At 41.5% G+C, this 19,920-nt stretch overlaps 1 protein-coding gene across 7 annotated transcripts in view; it reads right to left on the bottom strand.

Moving 5' to 3' along the window:
- Positions 1-19,920, bottom strand: part of LOC141144580 (serine/threonine-protein kinase ULK4-like) — a 580,148-nt gene that overhangs the window by 499,568 nt on the left and 60,660 nt on the right. For all 7 annotated transcript variants that reach the window (XM_073630403.1, XM_073630402.1, XM_073630399.1 and 4 more), the window contains exons 5-7: positions 15,219-15,381; positions 12,130-12,231; positions 8,083-8,160 (exon numbers count right to left, since the gene is read on the bottom strand). In XM_073630403.1, coding sequence (XP_073486504.1) covers positions 8,083-8,160; positions 12,130-12,231; positions 15,219-15,381 — 343 coding nt within the window. The remainder of the gene's footprint in view (positions 1-8,082; positions 8,161-12,129; positions 12,232-15,218; positions 15,382-19,920) is intronic.

The following is a 19,920-nucleotide window of genomic DNA, read 5'->3' as shown; positions in this document are numbered from 1 at the left end:
CCCAAACAATTTTGTGTTTTCCATGAAAAGTCACACTTATTCACCACCATACGTTGTGAAATGAATAGAAAATAGAGTCAAGACATTGACAAGGTTAGAAATAATGATTTGTATTTGAAATAACATTGTTTTTACATCAAACTTTGCTTTCATCAAAGAATCCTCCTTTTGCAGCAATTACAGCATTGCACACCTTTGGCATTCTAGCTGTTAATTAATTGAGGTAAGCTGGAGAAATTGCACCCCACGCTTCTAGAAGCAGCTCCCACAAGTTGGATTGGTTGGATGGGCACTTCTAGCGTACCATACTGTCAAGCTGCTCCCACAACAGCTCAATGGGGTTCAGATCTGGTGACTGTGCTGGCCACTCCATTACCGATAGAATACCAGCTGCCTGCTTCTGCTGTAAATAGTTCTTGCACAATTTGGAGGTGTGTTTAGGGTCATTGTCCTGTTGTAGGATGAAATTGGCTCCAATCAAGCGCTGTCCACTGGGTATGGCATGGCGTTGCAAAATGGAGTGATAGCCTTCCTTATTCAGAATCCCTTTTACCCTGTACAAAGCTCCCACCTTACCAGCACCAAAGCAACCCCAGACCATCACATTACCTCCACCATGCTTAACAGATGGCGTCAGGCATTCCTCCAGCATCTTTTCATTTGTTCTGCGTCTCACAAACGTTCTTCTTTGTGATCCAAACACCTCAAACTTGGATTCATCCGTCCACAACACTTTTTTCCAGTCTTCCTCTGTCCAATGTCTGTGTTCTTTTGCCCATCTTAATCTTTTTCTTTTATTGGCCAGTCTCAGATATGGCTTTTTCTTTGCCACTCTGCCCTGAAGCCCAAAATCCCGCAGCCGCCTCTTCACTGTAGATGTTGACACTGGTGTTTTGCGGGTACTATTTAATGAAGATGCCAGTTGGGGACCTGTGAGGCGTCTGTTTCTCAAACTAGAGACTCTAATGTGCTTATCTTCTTGCTTAGTTGTGCAACGCGGCCTCCCACTTCTTTTTCTACTCTGGTTAGAGCCTGTTTGTGCTGTCCTCTGAAGGGAGTAGTACACACCGTTGTAGGAAATCTTCAATTTCTTTGCAATTTCTCGCATGGAATAGCCTTCATTTCTAAGAACAAGAATAGACTGTCGAGTTTCAGATGAAAGTTCTCTTTTTCTGGCCATTTTGAGCGTTTAATTGACCCCACAAATGTGATGCTCCAGAAACTCAATCTGCTCACAGGAAGGTCAGTTTTGTAGCTTCTGGAAGGAGCTAGACTGTTTTTAGATGTGTGAACATGATTGCACAAGGGTTTGCTAATCATCAATTAGCCTTCTGAGCCAATGAGCAAACACATTGTACCATTAGAACACTGGAGTGATTGTTGCTGGAAATGGGCCTCTATACACCTATGTAGATATTGTACCAAAAACTAGACATTTGCAGTTAGAATAGTCATTTACCACATTAGCAATGTATAGAGTATATTTGTTTAAAGTTAGGACTAGTTTAAAGTTAGCTTCATTTAAAAGTACAGTGCTTTTCCTTCAAAAATAAGGACATTTCAATGTGACCCCAAACTTTTGAACGGTAGTGTATATATAAATTGATCAGTCCTGATGTACTAACTGCCTATCACATTTCTTGAGACCATAAAACGCAGGGACAGTACAAATATCCCCCAAATTACCCCTTTTTGAAAAGTAGACAGTCAAAGGTATTTAGTAAGAGGCATGGTAAGTGGTAATTTCTAGGCAGTTTTTTGGAAAATGAGGAAATTAAATAAAATTAGTTTTTTTTCCCCCACAAAGTTGTCATTTTTACAAGCTCTCACACACACAGCATAGGCATAATTGCAATTACACACCAAAACGCATTCTGCGCATTCAGTATGGGGATACCACATGTGAGACTTTTTCACAGCCTAGATGCATAGAAGGGTCTGAAATTCCAGCAGCGCCTTTAGGCGCTCCAGGAGCATAAAATTACGCATCTTATTTCCTGACTACCTATCACATTTTTGGAGGTCCTGAAACACCAAAACAATGGAAACACCCATAAAATGAACCCATTTTGGAAAGCAAACACTGCAAGGTATTTTCTGAAAGACATAGGGGTTTATTTACTAAAGACAAATCTACTTTGCCCTGCAAGTGCACTTGGAAGTGCAGTTGCTATATCAGAGTGGGACATGCAAGGAAAATAAAAAAAAAACAGCATTTTTGCTTGTACATGATTGGATGATAAAATCAGCGGAGCTTGCCCTAATTTCCAATCTTCCCCTGAAATCTAAACTGAGTGCATTGTTAGTGCAAAGTGGATTTGCCTTTAGTAAATCAAGCCCATAGTGATTCTTTTGAAAATGTAATAGTTTGCCACAATTATTTGGAAAATGTAGGAAGGAAGATGAAAATCTATTGTTTTTTAAACAAAGTTGTCAACTAATAAGATATGTCTAACAAGCAGCATGGATATACTTGGAAATACACCCCGAAAGTGGTCTGTGCTCCCTTGATGAGCACATTATTTAAGGTACCGTAAGAGATGGATACTGTTAGGCTCTGAAGAAGAAGGTGCTACCTTCGAAACGCGTCAGCCAGCAGCGGTCTGCACGTCTTGTCCATAGGTCTGGAGACTGCTACCATAATTTGACTATTATGCGTGATTTTTATCTACCCTTGTGAGTAGTACTTTTACGTTTTCTGTTTTAATAAACCTTTTTAAAGATAATGCACAAGGCCGGTGTGCCCTCTATTTTCTGTTTTTTGTCATTAAATATTATTAAGCAGAGGCCCAAGAGAATAAAATGGTGGGTGTTGCAAATTTTTATGTTAGACAATATTTGCACAGCGGTTTTGAAATGCAAATTTTTTGGAAAAAAATACACTTTAATTAATTTTAATGCATAAAATACCCACATTTTTTGGTAAAATATAAAAGATGATGTTACGCCAAGTAAATAGATACCAAACATGTCATGCTTTAAAATGGTGTCCACCTGTGTAATGGCACCAACGTATGGTACCTAAAAATCACCATAGGCAACACTTTAAAAGCCTTTACAGGTTACACGGGAGGTCTGGAGCTAGAATTATTGCTCTCACTGTGACATTTGCGGTGATACCTCACAAATGTGGTGCTATCGATGTTTACATATACACACACGAGACCAGCGTGCACTTTCGCATTCGTGCACGAGCACGGGCAGACGGGGGTGCTTTAAACTTTTTGTTTTTATTTTATTTCCAAAAAACATTTTATTGCTATCACAAGGGATGAATAACAGCATTGGTTGTGACAGGTCCTCTTTATGGAGAGATATGCGGTCTATTAGACCCCAGACCTCTCCTCTGGCCTCCAATGCAGCCGATCAGACACAGATTGGTCTGATCAGCTGCTTCCCTGGCTGGTGCGGCCAGATAAACAAAGAAGTGACAATGGAAGTGACTAAATCCTCATCACTACTGGTTTCTGACATACAATGGAAGGAATGCCATCAGTTCCTCTCACTGTGTACCTGGAGCCAGATGCTGCTGGTCGATTCCTTACAGGGCTCCCTGGTCGCTCAGGAGAACCCAGTAAAGGCGGCAGCGGAAGGGGGGGGGCCTTTCGCTGCCTGTAAAAGTAAATCGCATGATACAAGACCATGTGATCACCTGGACACAACGGTAATGTGATCCCCTATGATCACCGGCCTCCCAGGTTTGCGCTCTTAAGCAGTGCAGAAGCTGCCTATGCCGGCTGATGTATAGGAATGTTAACCTGCATTGGTTCTGCTCCAGTGCTGCCCTCTATAGGCTGTGGGCAATTGGGAAGCAGTTAAATGAGATGTGTGGAGTAATGAAAAAACAAACATACATACTTGCGTCTATGCCGCAGCATCGGTGTGATGCTGCAGCTTCTCCACATCGGCTGTAAAACCGAGAACTAAACAATCACATGACCGCTGAACCCTCACCTCTCGGGCTGCTCAGGGCAGAGTGCTGGGCTGGGGAGGGGCTGGGTGCAGCTGCCTCCAGCTCTCAGCTGTATGCCGAGAGGTGCAGCACGCTGTCAATCAGGCAACTTAGTAGATCCCGACAATATTGTCGGGATCATTCCAGAGCCTGGAGCAGCTGTGCCTTGTCAGATGATAGTGGACAAAAACTGTATGTAGTAATAGCAAACATGCTGAAAAATACATTTAGGGTTTACATACACTTTAGGCCCACATTCACACTAGTGTGATGTGTGAATATGTGCAATTTTGCATGCGATCATGAAATACACGAAAAACGCACGTCTCATTTGCAGTGCCAATCATTGTTAATGGTACCAAAAACACGCCAAGCAAGAAGTGTGCTTTTGCACACCTGAGATTGGACAGCAAACATGGAAAAATGTGGTTAAAAAAACATGCAAAATGCAAAAAGGTACGGGAGCTTTTTTGTCGCAAAATAAATAAATGAGATGCCCAACATGCTAAAAAAATGTATAGGCATGATGCTTGACATCGCACTACAATGGTGTGGTGTGGATGGGAGCTTAAAGTGGAGTTCCACCCAAAAGGGAAAGCTCCGCTTGTCTGCTTCATCCCCCGCTCCAAATCAAATGCTGATTACACAAAAAACAGACATTCATTCATTTAAATATTATTTGCTCATTTATATGTTTTTTTTTCGGCATTTGTAAAATAAAGGATGTGACCCTCATACTGAAAAGTATGGACCCCCTACGGAAGCAAATCATAACTGTAAATTATGTTAACATTGTAAGTTATGTTTTTTTAAATACCTTTTTTTTGACCAGGCTTCTGAAGTATCCAGTGTATAGGACATGAAAATCGGAGCCTCAGAGACCACCGGAGTGGCCGGGAATGAAGATCTTTTGCTGCCCAGCTGAAAGCAGGGGACCCTCAGGGACAGAAATTTAACTTGCAAACATGAGACATATCTGCTTCAACTCTCAATTGTTTAATCCTGTTTCTTTAAAATCCTGTGTGCTTTGAATCCCCATCTTCATTCCTTTCCTTTATGCCTGTGTATACAATTAATTCTGCTCTCTCAATATCTCCCAATTCAGAGAGGAAAGCGTGCAAGTGATGGGGAGTAATGGGAAAGAACACATTCCTGGCATCCCTTTAGATGAGCATGTTCCTCCCCGCTGACCACTGGATGGAGCAGACTTTGGCTGTGCTGATCAGTTGCTTGATTATTGCTCCAGAAGCAGGTCTGAGAATGTACAGTAATCAAGAAACTGATGGACAGACTGCATAGCTAAAGTCCAAACCATTCAGGGGCCAGCTCCCTCCCTGGAACATCTATGTCTAGGTGTGTCCGAAAATGTTTTTTCACTTTTGCAATCACCGGGAAACTGATCTACAGTATGACCCCCCGCTAGCTCTTATGAAGAACTAGAAATACAAAAAAAAAAAAAAAACAGCAGCTGAAGCTACAGGTGTGGATTGAGCAAATGTACACATTTTAAAGTAAGAAAAATAGTTTAACAATGCTAATACAGCATTTTGAATACAGCACGAGTCAGTAATTAAATCGGTAGTAAACCGCATTAAAAAAATAAAAATAAATAATAATAGGTACCAGGCAGTTTAAGTCATAATGTGATCATATGTATTGCAAACTAGCACATTAAGACAGACTTACCTAAAAACGAAGCCCTCCAGTGGCGCGCTGTCAACACTTACCTGGTCCTGGTCATCTTTCTGGGTTTGTGGGCTTCGGCGACATGAATGGCCCGAGGCAGCGATGGGAGTTGCTGTTTATGGCATTGCTCTGAAGGAACGGCATGGGTATGATGTTCCTTCAGAGCGCATGTGCCAATGACGTCACTGGCCGCAATCTAAAGTAAATATCTCCTAAACTGTGCATGTTTAGGAGATATTTAATGTACTTATAGACAAGCCTTATTATAGGTTTACCTATAGGTAAACATCATACATGGGAGTTTACTTCCACTTTAATGTTCTTTATTAGAACTTCATGTAGTTACTGCTTTAAAAAAATAACTGGTGTTATTACCCAGAGAAACCATGTAGCTTTATACTACACTGGGGACATGAAGTTAAATACTCAATATATTCATTTCCTTCAATCTGATTTCAGCTGCAAATGTGATTTTTGGGCTCAATGGCTTGGAAAGTAGGATATCAGCAACTATTTATGAACTGGCTTATCTTACCAATTTTGTTTTAATACTGAAGCAGCTCTTAAGACTATGTTTGTATTTCAGCTTACTGGAACACTGAAGATTTCTGTTCCATATATGCAATCTCCTGGTTGCTAGTATATTAAAGTTTGCCTTATCTAACCTGTAACTGTTTCAAAGACCTCAATAAACACCCAATGAAACAGAAACATGGAGTATCTGATTAGCTGCTACAGGTAACAAGTATGCACTTCCTTAAGGCACTTTTCTGCATGATTCTCACATTTAAATGCTTTCTACAGTTAACAATTGTGAATCAACAAAATTATTTACCCTAATGTAAAGTAACTGGTTCGTTTTGAGATCCATTGATAAGCATTAAAAAATAATTAAATAAGCTAAATGCATTTTCAGCAACATCAATATACAGGCTGTTTTTATGATACTCTCTAAGACTTTGTATTCCTATTTGTTGAAACAAGCTTATGGAAAGCTCAAATTGTTTGAAAGCAGCAAGCCTTTGCAAAGACTTCATAGCCAACTGTAGACAGACAAGACAAGCAGTACAATTTGACCATTTTAATACACTGGATGCTTCAAAAGCCTCATCATAAAAAGGTGTTTAAAAACATCAATTGCACTGTTAACATAATTTACAGCTATGATCATCTACTGTATTACGTGGCACATTCAAATGTATTAGTATATAGAGAAAATCAGACAAATTTAAATTAAATACAGGCCCATAGAGTTACATTTAAATACCTGTACTTGCTTCTCCAAATAAATGTAAAATAATACCGTCTTTATTCCTTCATTTACAGCTTCTCTGCTCCTCCTCTGACAGAAGCCCAATCTGTAGGCTTTACCAACATCAAGCTCAGGCAGAGATCATATGCCACTGAACCCTGTTTAGTGACCCCTCCAGGGGGAGAGGGAATATTGGTTAAAGGGCTCCCACCCAGTTTCCCGGCTCCACTTCCTCAATCTTTTTATTTGCTGCTAGGATGCAAGTGGCCCCTGATGCCTAGAATCTTTGGTTACTAGGATGCAGGCGGCCCCTGCCGGTTAGTGTCCTTAGCTGTTAGAATAGAATGCAGGTAGACCCTTCAGTCTAGTGCCCTTGATTGCCAGGATGCAATCAGTTGGATTGCACTATATTATTGGTTGTTATAATGCAGGCACAGAAACTGCACAGGCCACAGCTCCTGCATCACCCCCCCTGATCTGATGTAAATCCAAGGAAGAGCTAGGAAAGCTGTTAAGCTTAGGTTAGGAAAATATATATCATTTTTTAACCTTCATAAACCCAGGTTTGTCCAGCCTTTCTTAGCTAGAAAGCTCTTTTCTGTAGGTGTCAGTGGTTGGTTTAATTAGAAACTGGTGGCATTATGTCCTTGACTTCTGGGCTAGGCCCTGCTTCATGGCCTGCATCCTTACCAATTAGGTGTGCTTTTAAACAAACACTGCCATGTTATTATTTGGGGTAAGAGGACAATGCCTCCCCTCAGTCCCCACCCCCAGCTCTGTTGTTCTAATGAGCAGGGTTTTCGGGTGCTGGCCAATCACAAGGCCCAAACTCTGTGGGGGCAGTGATGTCATACCCTCTGCTAAGCTCCAATACCACTTAGGTGGATTCCTGTAACTGGATGGCACCAAGCTCAAAAGTTAGGGAAGTCCATGCTTTAGGAAGAAAAGGAAAACAAAATCCTAGATACCAAAAAAAAGTGAGACTAAATCAGAGAAGTCCAAGGATCAGATTTATCTGCTTAATAAAGTAAAAGCAGGCACCTTGGAGGTACCTGTTTTTAAGCAGGACTTTGTACAATGGCTGACAGGCATGCTTATAAGGAGCAAGCCCCATTACGATCAACAGTAGATGTCTTCACAGTAACAGAATATTCACATAACAAATATAGTAATGTTATCAGTAGTACTTTACCCTGAGGTGGAGGAAAGTCTTTATTCACAATCATCTCTGTCAATTCTGAGAAACTTTCAGAGAAAAATGGGGGTTGCCCTGTCAAAATAGAAACAAACGTGGACATGTCAATTGAAGTCTGACTGCTTTCAAGTTCACCTTTTATTTAACTGTAGTGCTATTGTTCTCAGTTTAGACTTTACGGACTGGTAAGTCTTCACATACAATAATTCCAATTTCTGCAATGAACTCAAAAAATGAGGGTTTATTACTCAGAATAAAATGCTGAAAAGGTCGCTATCTTTTTTTAAAGGGCAACTTGGGGAATAAAATGTTCACTTTAGCAAATGTCTACTGCCCGAATAAAAACCCTGTATTTCTAAAGCAAGTATTAGACAAACTGACCGAGTTTAAGACGGGGGAGGTGGTATTGGCAGGGGACTTTAATTTTCGTATAGATCCCTCTTTGGATAGTACGTCCCGGGCACAGGGGACAAGTAAGGTCCAACTAAAAGCGATCAGGCGCAAACTGCATCAATGCCATATAATGGACGTGTAGAGAGTGCAGCATGCCAAAGTAAACGATTACACCTTCTTCTCCCCCGTGCACGGGACATACTCAAGACTGGATTACATCATGACTGACCATAGCCTTTTGGACTTTGTGGAGGAAACCAGAATAGAAATTACCACACTTTCTGACCACTCTCCAATCTCAATGAGGATTAGGATTCCGGGGCTACAAAGACATCCATTCTCATGGAAGTTAAACGAAAACGTACTAAATGACAAGAAAGTGTTAGAAAAGGTGCAGAAAGAAATCAAATTCTTTTTCAGGGTCAACGACACAGGGGAAGTCGCATCTTCTATTATTTGGGAGGCGCACAAAGCGTATGTCAGGGGGGTCCTCATTTCCATTGGGGCGGGGGTTAAAAAAATGAGAAAAGAAAAAAGGGAAAAAAACTTATAGAGGAGATATATACACTAGAACAAAAACAAAAAATGTAAGGGGCAACACCAGGACAGTCTCCACCAGCTTTTCATCAAGAGGGAGGCGTTAAGGGACAACATGGAACAGGACTCGAGAAGGGCTTTAAGCAAAATAACAAGAGACGGATATTTCTGGGGTAACAAATCAAGCAAGTATCTTGCGAGGATACTGAAAAAGAAAAAAAGAGACCTAAATTTTATCGAGAAAATACAAAATAAAAAAGGGGAGGTAGTCTCTACAACTAAAAAGATAGCGGAAGAATTTAGGAACTACTATGAAGCCCTGTACACGGTAGGATTAAAGGAAGCACCGGGACAATTAAAGGACAGGAAGGTGGAAGAATTTCTGAGCGGAGCAGGGGTGGCAGGGCTGTCTGAGGATGAGAGAATGGTATTGGATAGACCTATAACCGAAGATGAGATATATGCCGCATTAAAGGACTCGCCCTTGGGAAAAAGCCCGGGCCCAGATTTACCACTCTTTGCTTCAAACAATATAAAAGTATATCGGTACCTAGGCTCTGCCATTATTGGAATGACCTGGGTGCCAACTGTACAATGGGGGGAGACGCTTTGTCTGCAACCATTACTTTGATACTAAAAGAAGGAAAGAATGACATGTTGTGTTGTAGTTACAGACCCATCGCCCTTTTAAACGTGGACACCAAGCTATATGCCAAGGTTCTAGCGGGTAGGTTGAAGGATAAAATGACTACCCTGGTACATCCAGACCAGGTGGGTTTTATACCGGGGAGAGAAGGCAGGGATAACAGAGTGTGATCTCTGCTCCTCTTAGAGTCCATTAAAGCTGGTGAGCCCCCAGCTCTATTCCTGTCGATGGATGCCGAAAAAGCAATCGACAGGGTAGACTGGGGGCTCATGATAAAAACACTGGAAGCAATGGGAGTCGGTCCAAGATTAATTTCATGGGTGAAAGTTCTATATAATCACCGCCTGGCATTTGTGAAAGTCAATGGGGTCCTCTCGAGCTCCTTCAGGATGGAGAATGGCACCAGGCAGGGGTGCCCATTGTCCCCCCTGCTGTTCGTATTGACCCTGGAACCTTTGCTGGCTTCTATTTGGAAAAACTCAGACTGTAGCGGTGTAAAGATAGGAACAGAGGAACATAAACTAGCGCCGTTTGCCGATAATGTTCTTTTTTATATTTCTAACCCCAGGATTACAATTCCGAATTTGCTGCAGATTTTAAAAAGGTATGGGGATATTTCAAAATTCAAGATAAATCTCAGTAAATCGGAAGTTCTAAATATCAATATTGATAAGCAGGAAGTAGAAAGACTTTCAAGGGAATTTCACTTTCCCTGGAGAAAGGATATAAAATATTTGGGAGTTAAACTGTCTAATTCTCTGAAGAAAATGTATTTTATCAACTACATGCCACTCTTAGATGAAATTAAGAAAGAGATAAAAAGAATGTTGATGCGTCCCCTCTCCTGGCTTGGCCGCATTAATACAGTAAAAATGGTGTTGGCTCTGAAAATACTCTATATATTCCAGATGCTTCCGCTTCCACTCTCACAGGCATACATGAGAGCCCTCCGAGGCCTAATTGCGAGGTTTGTCTGGTGTGGCAAAAAGCCACGAATTGCACATTCAGTTATGATTAGAGGGAGAAACAAGGACTAGCTCTTCCGGATTTCAATAGATATTATATATCAGTAACACTCTCACTGGTTATGGAATGGGCAAGGGAGGCCTCGGAAAAAAGATGGGTCAACATTGAAAATAGCATGAGTAACACACACTTAGGTCACATTATATGGAACCCTCCAAAATATACAATATTCAGCACAAAAACATCAGTTTTAACAGGAAACACTTTCAAATTTTGGGATCAGATTCACACACAAAATAAATGGCTTTATAATTCACCTTTGATTTATTTAAAGGATAATATATTTTTTGAACCGGGGATGAGGGAGGTGGGAGGGAATTGGATAAAGAATGGTAATACTCAAGTAAAGGATTTAATTAGAGATGGGAAAATGCACACGTATCACGATCTGAAATCTGAGACAGATCTCATGGTGATTGATACATGGCGGTACATCCAGCTGAAGGTTTTTGTTGAGAAACTTCCGAAGCCAATTAGAGGTGAAGAAGAGTACAGGCTGTTAGAGCAGCTCTGTTGCAGAGAAAAATCAAGAAATACTATATCTCAACTCTATAAAATTTTAGTGTCCAAAGAGGAACTGGATGTGCCCCCCTATATCAAAAAATGGGAAAGGGAATTAGGGACACAATGTAGTAAACACAGGCTAGGAAAAAATTTGAAAATGGTACATGTTTCGTCAGTTGATATTAAGAGGACAGAAACAAATTTTAAATGCTTAGCAGGGTGGTATGCTACACCAGATAAAATTAGCAAATTCCAACCGGATAAATCTACGAGATGCTGGAGAGGGTGTACAAATATAGGAACGATGGCTCATATATGGTGGGAGTGTCCCATCATCAAAATATATTGGAAGAAAATTATTCAATTGATTAAGGAAATTACTAATAAAACCATATCGGATGACCCATGGACATGCCTATTCCATGGGACAGAGGAGCCAATGAAGCAATATCAAGCATCTATCTTTCCTATATTATTGGACGCCGCTAAGTGCCAGATCCAGATAAAATGGTTGGAACCTGAGAGCCCTAAAACGCATGAGTGGCTCTTCTTTGCAAATTAAATCTATAATATTGAGTGTTTGTACGGCTATGGACTGGAACTAGATGGGGGGACTGGGCGACCAGACAAATGGACAGGGTGGCGGAGTTTTAAAATTACGTGGAGCTATGTTGAGGAGGTCACTAGCTAAAGCCCATAGGGCTACAATGTATGTAATTTCCAAAGGAAAATTGGCTCTTCCGCATGTATAGCGGAAACCCGTGCAGGATGGGGGGGGGGGTTATTTGTGTAAGGGGGTTTTTCTTTTTTTCTTTTTTTTTCATTTTTTGTTGAAGTACTTATACAGAATGTATTCTAATGTACATTTTCAGTCTTTGTATCTGTAAAAAACATAAAGAATTAAAAAAAAAAATGCTGAAAAGTTAATTAGCGCTTACCAGTAAACATTTCATATAACACACATCCCAATGACCAAAGATCACTAGAAATTGAGAAATCTGCTCCTCTGATTACTTCTGGGGCAGCATAAACTGGTGATCCTGCAAAATGTTTTACAAAAACATATATAAAATAAATATCTTCAGTATATAATTCAATATATAAATAAATAAAAAAATAAAACACATACTGAAATGTTAACATCTCAATTACAAATTGCATCTGGAAAAAATAAAACTGTAAAAAAAAGTAGATATGTTTTCTAGTTTAAAGCAGAACTCCTATACAGAGCTCTGGACATGTGTTTAAGTTTTGCATAGAAGGGAGAAAGGTTATATACTATCATGCTTTTGATTGCTCCACTGCCCAACTTAGGCTATTTCCCTTTACCTCCTTTCGTTTTACCAGGAAGGGAAGTGAAGGGACACAGAAGCAATAAAAGTACGACAGCTTTTATAGTCTATTCAAAACTAAAAAAAAAAAAAAAAAAGTATAAATTAAAATTTTATTTTTACACCAATTCTTTACGATACTTCAAACATTTCTGATTAATCCACTAGGGGATTACAATTTTATAGGATAATCCACTGGAGTGACTCCAAAAAACAGTGCTAGCTACTTTGATAAAACACAAAAAATGAATCCTAAAGTGCACTTATAATACAATTTATGTAAAAAAAACAGTCCAAAAAAATTGAAATTTCTTTGCAAACAAAAATAGTGAAACACACTAGAAATAAGTCCTCTCAGGTGTAAAGACGTTCTAGTAATGATGAACGGTAGTGGCTATAGTGCTATTATATTTATTATATTTAAATTTATCCACATGCACAGTGCACTTTAGGATTCGTTTTTTGTGTTTTATCAAAGTAGCTAGCACTGAGGTTTATGTTATAAATTTGGAGTCATCCTAGTGGATCACTTAACAAGTTACTTACTTGTTTGTATGCCACAGCAGCTGTCACTTTAGCACTTTAGATTGAGCTTTTATTTATTGGCGCGAGTGTATATATTTTTTGTATATTTTCACATTTCTGAGTAATGACTAAATTACCGTATTTATCGGCGTTTAACACACACTTTTTTTCCCTTAAAATCAAGGGAAAATTGCGGGTGCATGTTATACGCTGATCCCCTGCGATCCCCCGCTGACTGAGCTTCAAAATCGCCGACCACGATTTGAAAATGGCGCCGCCGGCGCCGAAATACACAGAGCCAGTCCTCGGCTCTTCTCGGCCACTTTCGGCTTCACTCAAGCGCCGCCCTAACCTAGCCGAGTGTACTCGGCTAGGTTCGGATAGCTCCGCTCAAAGTCACGCCCATCCCCGGCGGGACTACGAGTGGAGCCGAAAGTGAACGAGAGCCTCCGAGAAGAGCCGAGGACCGGCTCTGTGTATTTCGCCACCGGCGGCGCCATTTTCAAACTGCAGTGACAATGAAAAGTCACTGCAGCCTGAGCAAGGCAGCAAATGGACACAGAAAGCTGCAGATCAGCACTGACAAAGCTGCAAGGCTGCAAATGGACACCGATAAGGCTGCAAATGACACCAAGGCTGCTGACTGCAGGGCTGCAAATGACACCAAGGCTGCTGACTGCCAGGCTGCAAATGACACCAAGGATGCTGACTGCAAGGCTGCAAATGACTGCAAGGCTGCAAATGACACCAAGGCTGCTGACTGCAAGGCTGCAAATGACTGCAAGGCTGCAAATGACACTGGACAAGCATGCAGATGGACGCTGTGCAAGGCTGCATTGATGGGCATGTAAATGTAAGTTTTTTCCTTAAAACATTTTTTTCCTTATAATTCCCTCCTAAACTTGGGGTGCGTGTTATACGCCGGCGCGTGTTATACGCCGATAAATACGGTATTCACATCCACCCACAACTTGTTTGAAGGGCTCATACACCTGTACAGGCATACAATTTGCTACATACAGATCTGTGGATGGAGGAATACATATCACTATTGTATGCTATGGGGCCCATGTACATAGGTCCACAGGGTTTTGCTGCATAACCGAGAACTAGACGTCTACATCTCCCCATGAATGAGTCAATCATGTGGTGAAAGTGCATGCATAGGATGACCTCAACCTTCAGTCATTAAAATTCAGCTGGACTCATCTAGGGCATGTGCCACATGAACAAATCATTCATTCAGTCAATTATTCAGGGGGAGATATAAACATCAATGGTGTTTAAGGCAACACCACTGGCTACACATGGTGGATAGTTACCTGTTGGCCCTGAGCGCAAACCTTACATGCATAAAGACAACAACCCATGTGCGTGTGACCTAAACATGTATATAACCCTTCACCTCCAGGCAAACTGCCACTTCCTAGAATAAATAAACCAAAGAACAAAAATGTAATATAACTGCAGCCTACATGCCCTTAGATGTGATGAATTACTTATTATTATTATTATGATTGTTTTAGGCTTTACCTCCCTTAATTTCATCTAGTGATCCTGCCAGTAACACACTTCTGATAACACGAATGTTCCTTTTACACAGGTGGTCCACACAGGGGGCTCAGCTTTGCTCAACGGGGATTCGCTCTGCTTATCCCCACTGAGCAGGCGGCTGACAGGTCCGTCTCCGCTCACGGTGCAGAGACGGACCTGTCAGAGTCCCACTCTCCTCTATGGGAAGATCGGATGAAAACGAACCGCCTGTCCATTTTCATCTGATCCCATCCGCCAGACGGATGGAAAATGGGGTCACCATCCAACTGGATTTGGCTGACACCATCTGATAGCAGCGGGTGTCAGCGGACATGTCACCGCTGACATGCGCTGCTCCATAGGGGTGAATGGATCGTCCGATCAGATCTGCCTGAAAAACTGACAGGTGGACCTGATCGAAAAGTCCATGTGAAAAGGCCCTTACACAATGTGTTTTATCTATAGAACATCATTGTCATCCTAAACTGCTCCCTCTTGCTGTGGACTACAGAAAACCTTCCCCTTTCCTCATTTAGTCTGGCCCCCCTAAAGTCTAAAGGACAGTAAACTTGCCCTTTGTTTAGAAAGTTCAGGAACCCCTGCTTTAGTGTTCAAGGCATTAGAACAATTCAAATGACCTTTTATATGGTTTCTCAGGTTACGTCGTGGTGTAGACTCTCCTGTATCTCCTGAATTCTCAGCTGATCCTACCAAGGCAAACAATTCTTCTAGGTTTTCTCCTTCAGCTTTCGAAAAGCTAAAGTTTGTTAACTTTAAAGTGCCCGGTCCATCAAGAAGAATCTATTAAAAAAAAGTGGAACATATTGGAGAAATCAAACTGTAAGAATGTTCTATGCATCAAAACATTACCAAAATGTTGGTTCAAATCCAGCCAAAACCTTCCATTTAATAACGTGCAGAAGGGTTAGAACCTCAGTTTAGTTTTTATTGCAGTCCAGTGCCCATTCTGAGGAGATTTCACCTCACTTCCTGTCTCCCAGCAAGTATTGGGAAATGGGTACAAAAACAGTAATAACATCAAATATTTTTAATACAGTGAAATGTTAGAGCCTTGCTCAAGTTGTTATTGCTGTGTGTGCTTTCCTGTCCTGGGACTCACTTACCTCTAATTTATTGACCATTTGTGATGGGACATGTTAAGAAATCTCTTCAATAGAGTCACAGACAGCAATACACATGAGAGGTTCTAACCCTTCCTCACTCTATTGAAAGGAGTACTAAAGTCACATTTATTATAGAATATATATTAATAACGAGAATTAATCACCAACACAAAATGTTGCATTAGTATTGTTGAAACATTTTTTTTTTTTTTACTTTGAAAATATATGCATATTATCACTCCATCCCTATAGCTGTGTTTTTGCCTTTTCATTACAGCCAGTAGGGGGGTGATAAATAAACTTCTTGTTGATTGCAAAAGTAAAAAAACATATCCCTGGGTGACCCTTAGATATGCATGTTCCTGGGAGGGAGGGACCCTTAGCTACATACAGTATAATTTGCTTTGTTACTGCACTGGGATGGAAACATAATTAAGTCAGGCTAAACACTGCTCAGCCATTCACAGGAGGCTTTGTATTTTTTTAATGAATACAAACCTTCCTCTGACTGGCTGAGTTGAGGATTGTGACGTCATCCATCCACCCTTTCACCTCAGCCAAAGGAGGCCTTATATTCACTCAGAAAATACAAAGCTTCCTGTGACTCAATTTTGTTCCGGGAGTGGGATAGGAAGTTCCCATCTCACTGCCAAAACATGGAACAGTATACCATATGTAGCTGAGGCTACATGCGGTTAATGCAGCACTAAAAGCCGCTGCATTTGTTAGTCAAGGAAATTTTTATCTGGACCTGCTTGAGCCAAACTATTTAAAAAGTTCACTAAAGAATTGAGTTAGGCTTTAATACTACTTTAGGACAAAAGAAAAAAAAAAACCTTTCAACATAAATAAAAAAATGTTTCCTTTTAGTGAATACAGTTCCCAAGAGAGCTATGGAAGATGTGTGTAACAGTATTAGTGAACCCTGTTGTGTTTTGCCAATGGTACTCCCCTGGGATTACTTAGACTCCTGTTCCCATGCACAGCACCAATACTAGATAGCTATCTTCCAGCTGCTGCCTCGGTGATATAAGACTATCAGATTGCTGTTTGCTGGACGACAACAAAGACAATTGTAGACAATTCTAACAGTATGCATTTCGGTGCAAGCCATGCCTCAAATGTAGGAAGCCTGAATATCAGTAAAGAAAGATGAGAATTTAACTATGTATTACAAATGGAGTTCCCAGGAAACACATTTTTAAACCCCATAAACACCCTTTAGTACACTGACATACTGTGTAACATGGTGTAATTACATAATACATTAGAGTACTGTACACTACATACAATGATGTAATAAAAAATAAATAAATAACATCCTGCTCATTTTTTTTCATTAGTGTTATTTAGGCCGCACACAAGCAGAAAAAAAAACACTGCTTTATTGGCATTTTTTTCTGTTCTTTTTTTTTTTTTTCTAGGCCTCTGAACACAGTTCTATTTTAGCCAATGTGCCCGTGCACATTGTGGCACTTACATTCGTATTTTAGAACAGCGTTTAGGGGCATAAAATTGTGCCCCAAACTTGCTTTTGGATGTGTGTAAATGCATTCTACTGGCTAGCCAATAGAATGAATTTACATGCCTACGCCTCTAAATGCTATAGACTGTAAATGCACATAAAAGTGCGTGCGTAATTATGTGGCAAAAATAGGATTTTTTTATAACAGCTTACCTGTAAAATCCTTTTCTTTCGATGGACATCACGGGACACAGAGCCTCAGTAATAAGTGATGGGTTATATAGGTATCACTAGGTGATTGGACACTGGCACACCCTAACCAGGAAGTTCAACCCCCTATATAATCCCTTCCCTTGCAGGGATACCTCAGTTTTGTAGCCAAGCAATATAGTGTATTAGAAGAGGGGCGGGACACCTCTGTGTCCCGTGATGTCCATCGAAAGAAAAGGATTTTACAGGTAAGGTGTTATAAAAAATCCTATTTTCTTTCTCGAACATCACGGGACACAGAGCCTCAGTAATAACTGATCATATGTCCCAGAGCAATGCTATCTGAGGGGGGGAACCACAACCAAGTAGGGTGCAATCAGACCTGAGGACCCTGTACCGCTGCCTGCAGCACACTACGCCCAAAGGCGATATCCGCATGCCTTCTCACATCCACCTGATAGAATCTGGTGAATGTATGGACTGAAGACCAGGTTGCGGCCTTGCAGATTTGAGCCATAGAGGCCCGGTGATGCACTGCCCAAGAAGCACCAATAGCCCTTGTGGAATGTGCCCTGATCTGAAACGGAGGAATCTTCTGTTTCAAACCGTAAGCTTGAATAATCAATTGTCGAATCCATTTAGAAATGGTAGTCTTTGACACTGCCTGTCCTCTACTGGGACCCTCTGGCAGCACAAACAAAACATCCGTTTTGCGAATCTGAGCAGTTGCTTCCAGATAGGCCTTGACTGCTCTTACTACATCCAAAGAATGTAGCGATCTTTCTTCCGGAGAACAGGGATCTGGAAAAAAGGAAGGCAGAACAATGTCTTGGTTTAGATGAAAACCTGAAACCACCTTCGGTAAAAAATTAGGATGAGGGCGCAGTACCACTCTATCCTTGTGTACAATCAAATAAGGCTCTTTACAGGAAAGAGCTGCTAATTCTGATACTCTTCTAGCAGAAGAAATAGCTACCAGAAAAATTAACTTCCTTGTCAACAAGACCAAGGGAATCTGACGTATTGGTTCAAAAGGCTGTTTCTGTAACACAGACAGAACCAAGTTCAAGTCCCAGGGGTTTAGGGGCGCCTTAACCGGAGGATTAAGACGCGTCACCCATTGCATAAAGTTTCGGACCAAAGAATGCGAAGCAAGTGGCCGTTGAAATAATACTGATAAGGCCGAGACCTGGCCCTTGATGGTACTCAAGGCCAGCTTCATCTCTAATCCAAATTGTAGAAAATCCAGAATTCTACCAATCCTATACTTTCTGGGATGCCAACCCCTGGATTCACACCAGGATACATAAGCTTTCCAGACTCTATGATAAATCATTCTGGAAGCTGGCTTCCTTGCATTGATCAAGGTAGATATCACAGGACCTGAAAGCCCATGACTCTTCAGAACGTGGGTCTCAATAGCCAAACCGTCAAATTTAGCGTTTGTAAGGCAGGATGGAACACTGGACCCTGAGATAACAGGTCTGGACGTACCGGTAGTGTCCACGGGGAACCCACCATCATCCTTACTATTTCCGCATACCACGTCCTTCTGGGCCAAGCAGGGGCCACCAGAAGTACTGACTTCCTTTCCTGCCTGATCCTGCGAAGGAGTCGTGGCAGTAGCAGAATAGGCTGGAATGCATAAATCAGATGCCACTGAATCACCAACGCATCCGTCCCACATGCAAGAGGATCTTTTGTCCTTGCCACAAATCTGTCTATCTTTTTGTTGAATCGGGATGCAAAGAGATCTACATCTGGAACCCCCCATCTTTGGCATATGGCCCAAAAGACGTCGGAATGCAGAGACCATTCCCCTGGAAGTAACCGCTGGCGACTTAAATAGTCCGCCTGCCAGTTCTCTATCCCCGGAATGAAAACTGCCGATATGCATGGCACATGCCTCTCTGCCCAGACTAAGATCTGGTTCACCTCTTTTTGAGCAGCGAGGCTCCTGGTGCCTCCCTGATGATTGACATAAGCCACCGCTGTGGCAATATCGGATTGGATCCTGACCGGGCAATCCTGTAGCCTGATAGTGCAGGCCTTTAGGGCTAGATATACTGCACGGATCTCCAGAATGTTGATGGGTAAGGTCCTCTCGGTTTTGGACCAAACCCCCTGAACCGCAGACTGTTCCAGAACTGCTCCCCAACCCGACAGACTGGCATCTGTTGTTACCACCATCCAGGTAACCGGTAGAAAGGATTTCCCCTTCTGCAGGTTTTCGGGTATTAGCCACCAACTGAGGCTCTAACTCACCGCATAAGACAGGTGCATCGGAAAGTCCAATGCCTGAACCTTCTTGTTCCAGGCGGACAGAATACTGTGTTGCAGCAGTATTGAATGAAACTGAGCATAGGGAACTGCTTAGAATGAAGACACCATCTTTCCTAGCAGCCTCATACAAACGCAGACAGAAGGACCCCTCTTGGTCCTGACTGCCAGAATCAGCTCCCTTAAGGCAGAGATCTTTGCCTGAGGTAGAAATACTTTCTCCTGGCTTGTATCTATGATCAGACCCAAATACTCCAGTCT

This window comes from Aquarana catesbeiana, linkage group LG05 (genome assembly GCF_042186555.1).
Source record: "Aquarana catesbeiana isolate 2022-GZ linkage group LG05, ASM4218655v1, whole genome shotgun sequence".
NCBI classification, from domain to species: Eukaryota; Metazoa; Chordata; class Amphibia; order Anura; family Ranidae; genus Aquarana; species Aquarana catesbeiana.
This window is presented reverse-complemented; position numbering and strand designations above follow the sequence as displayed.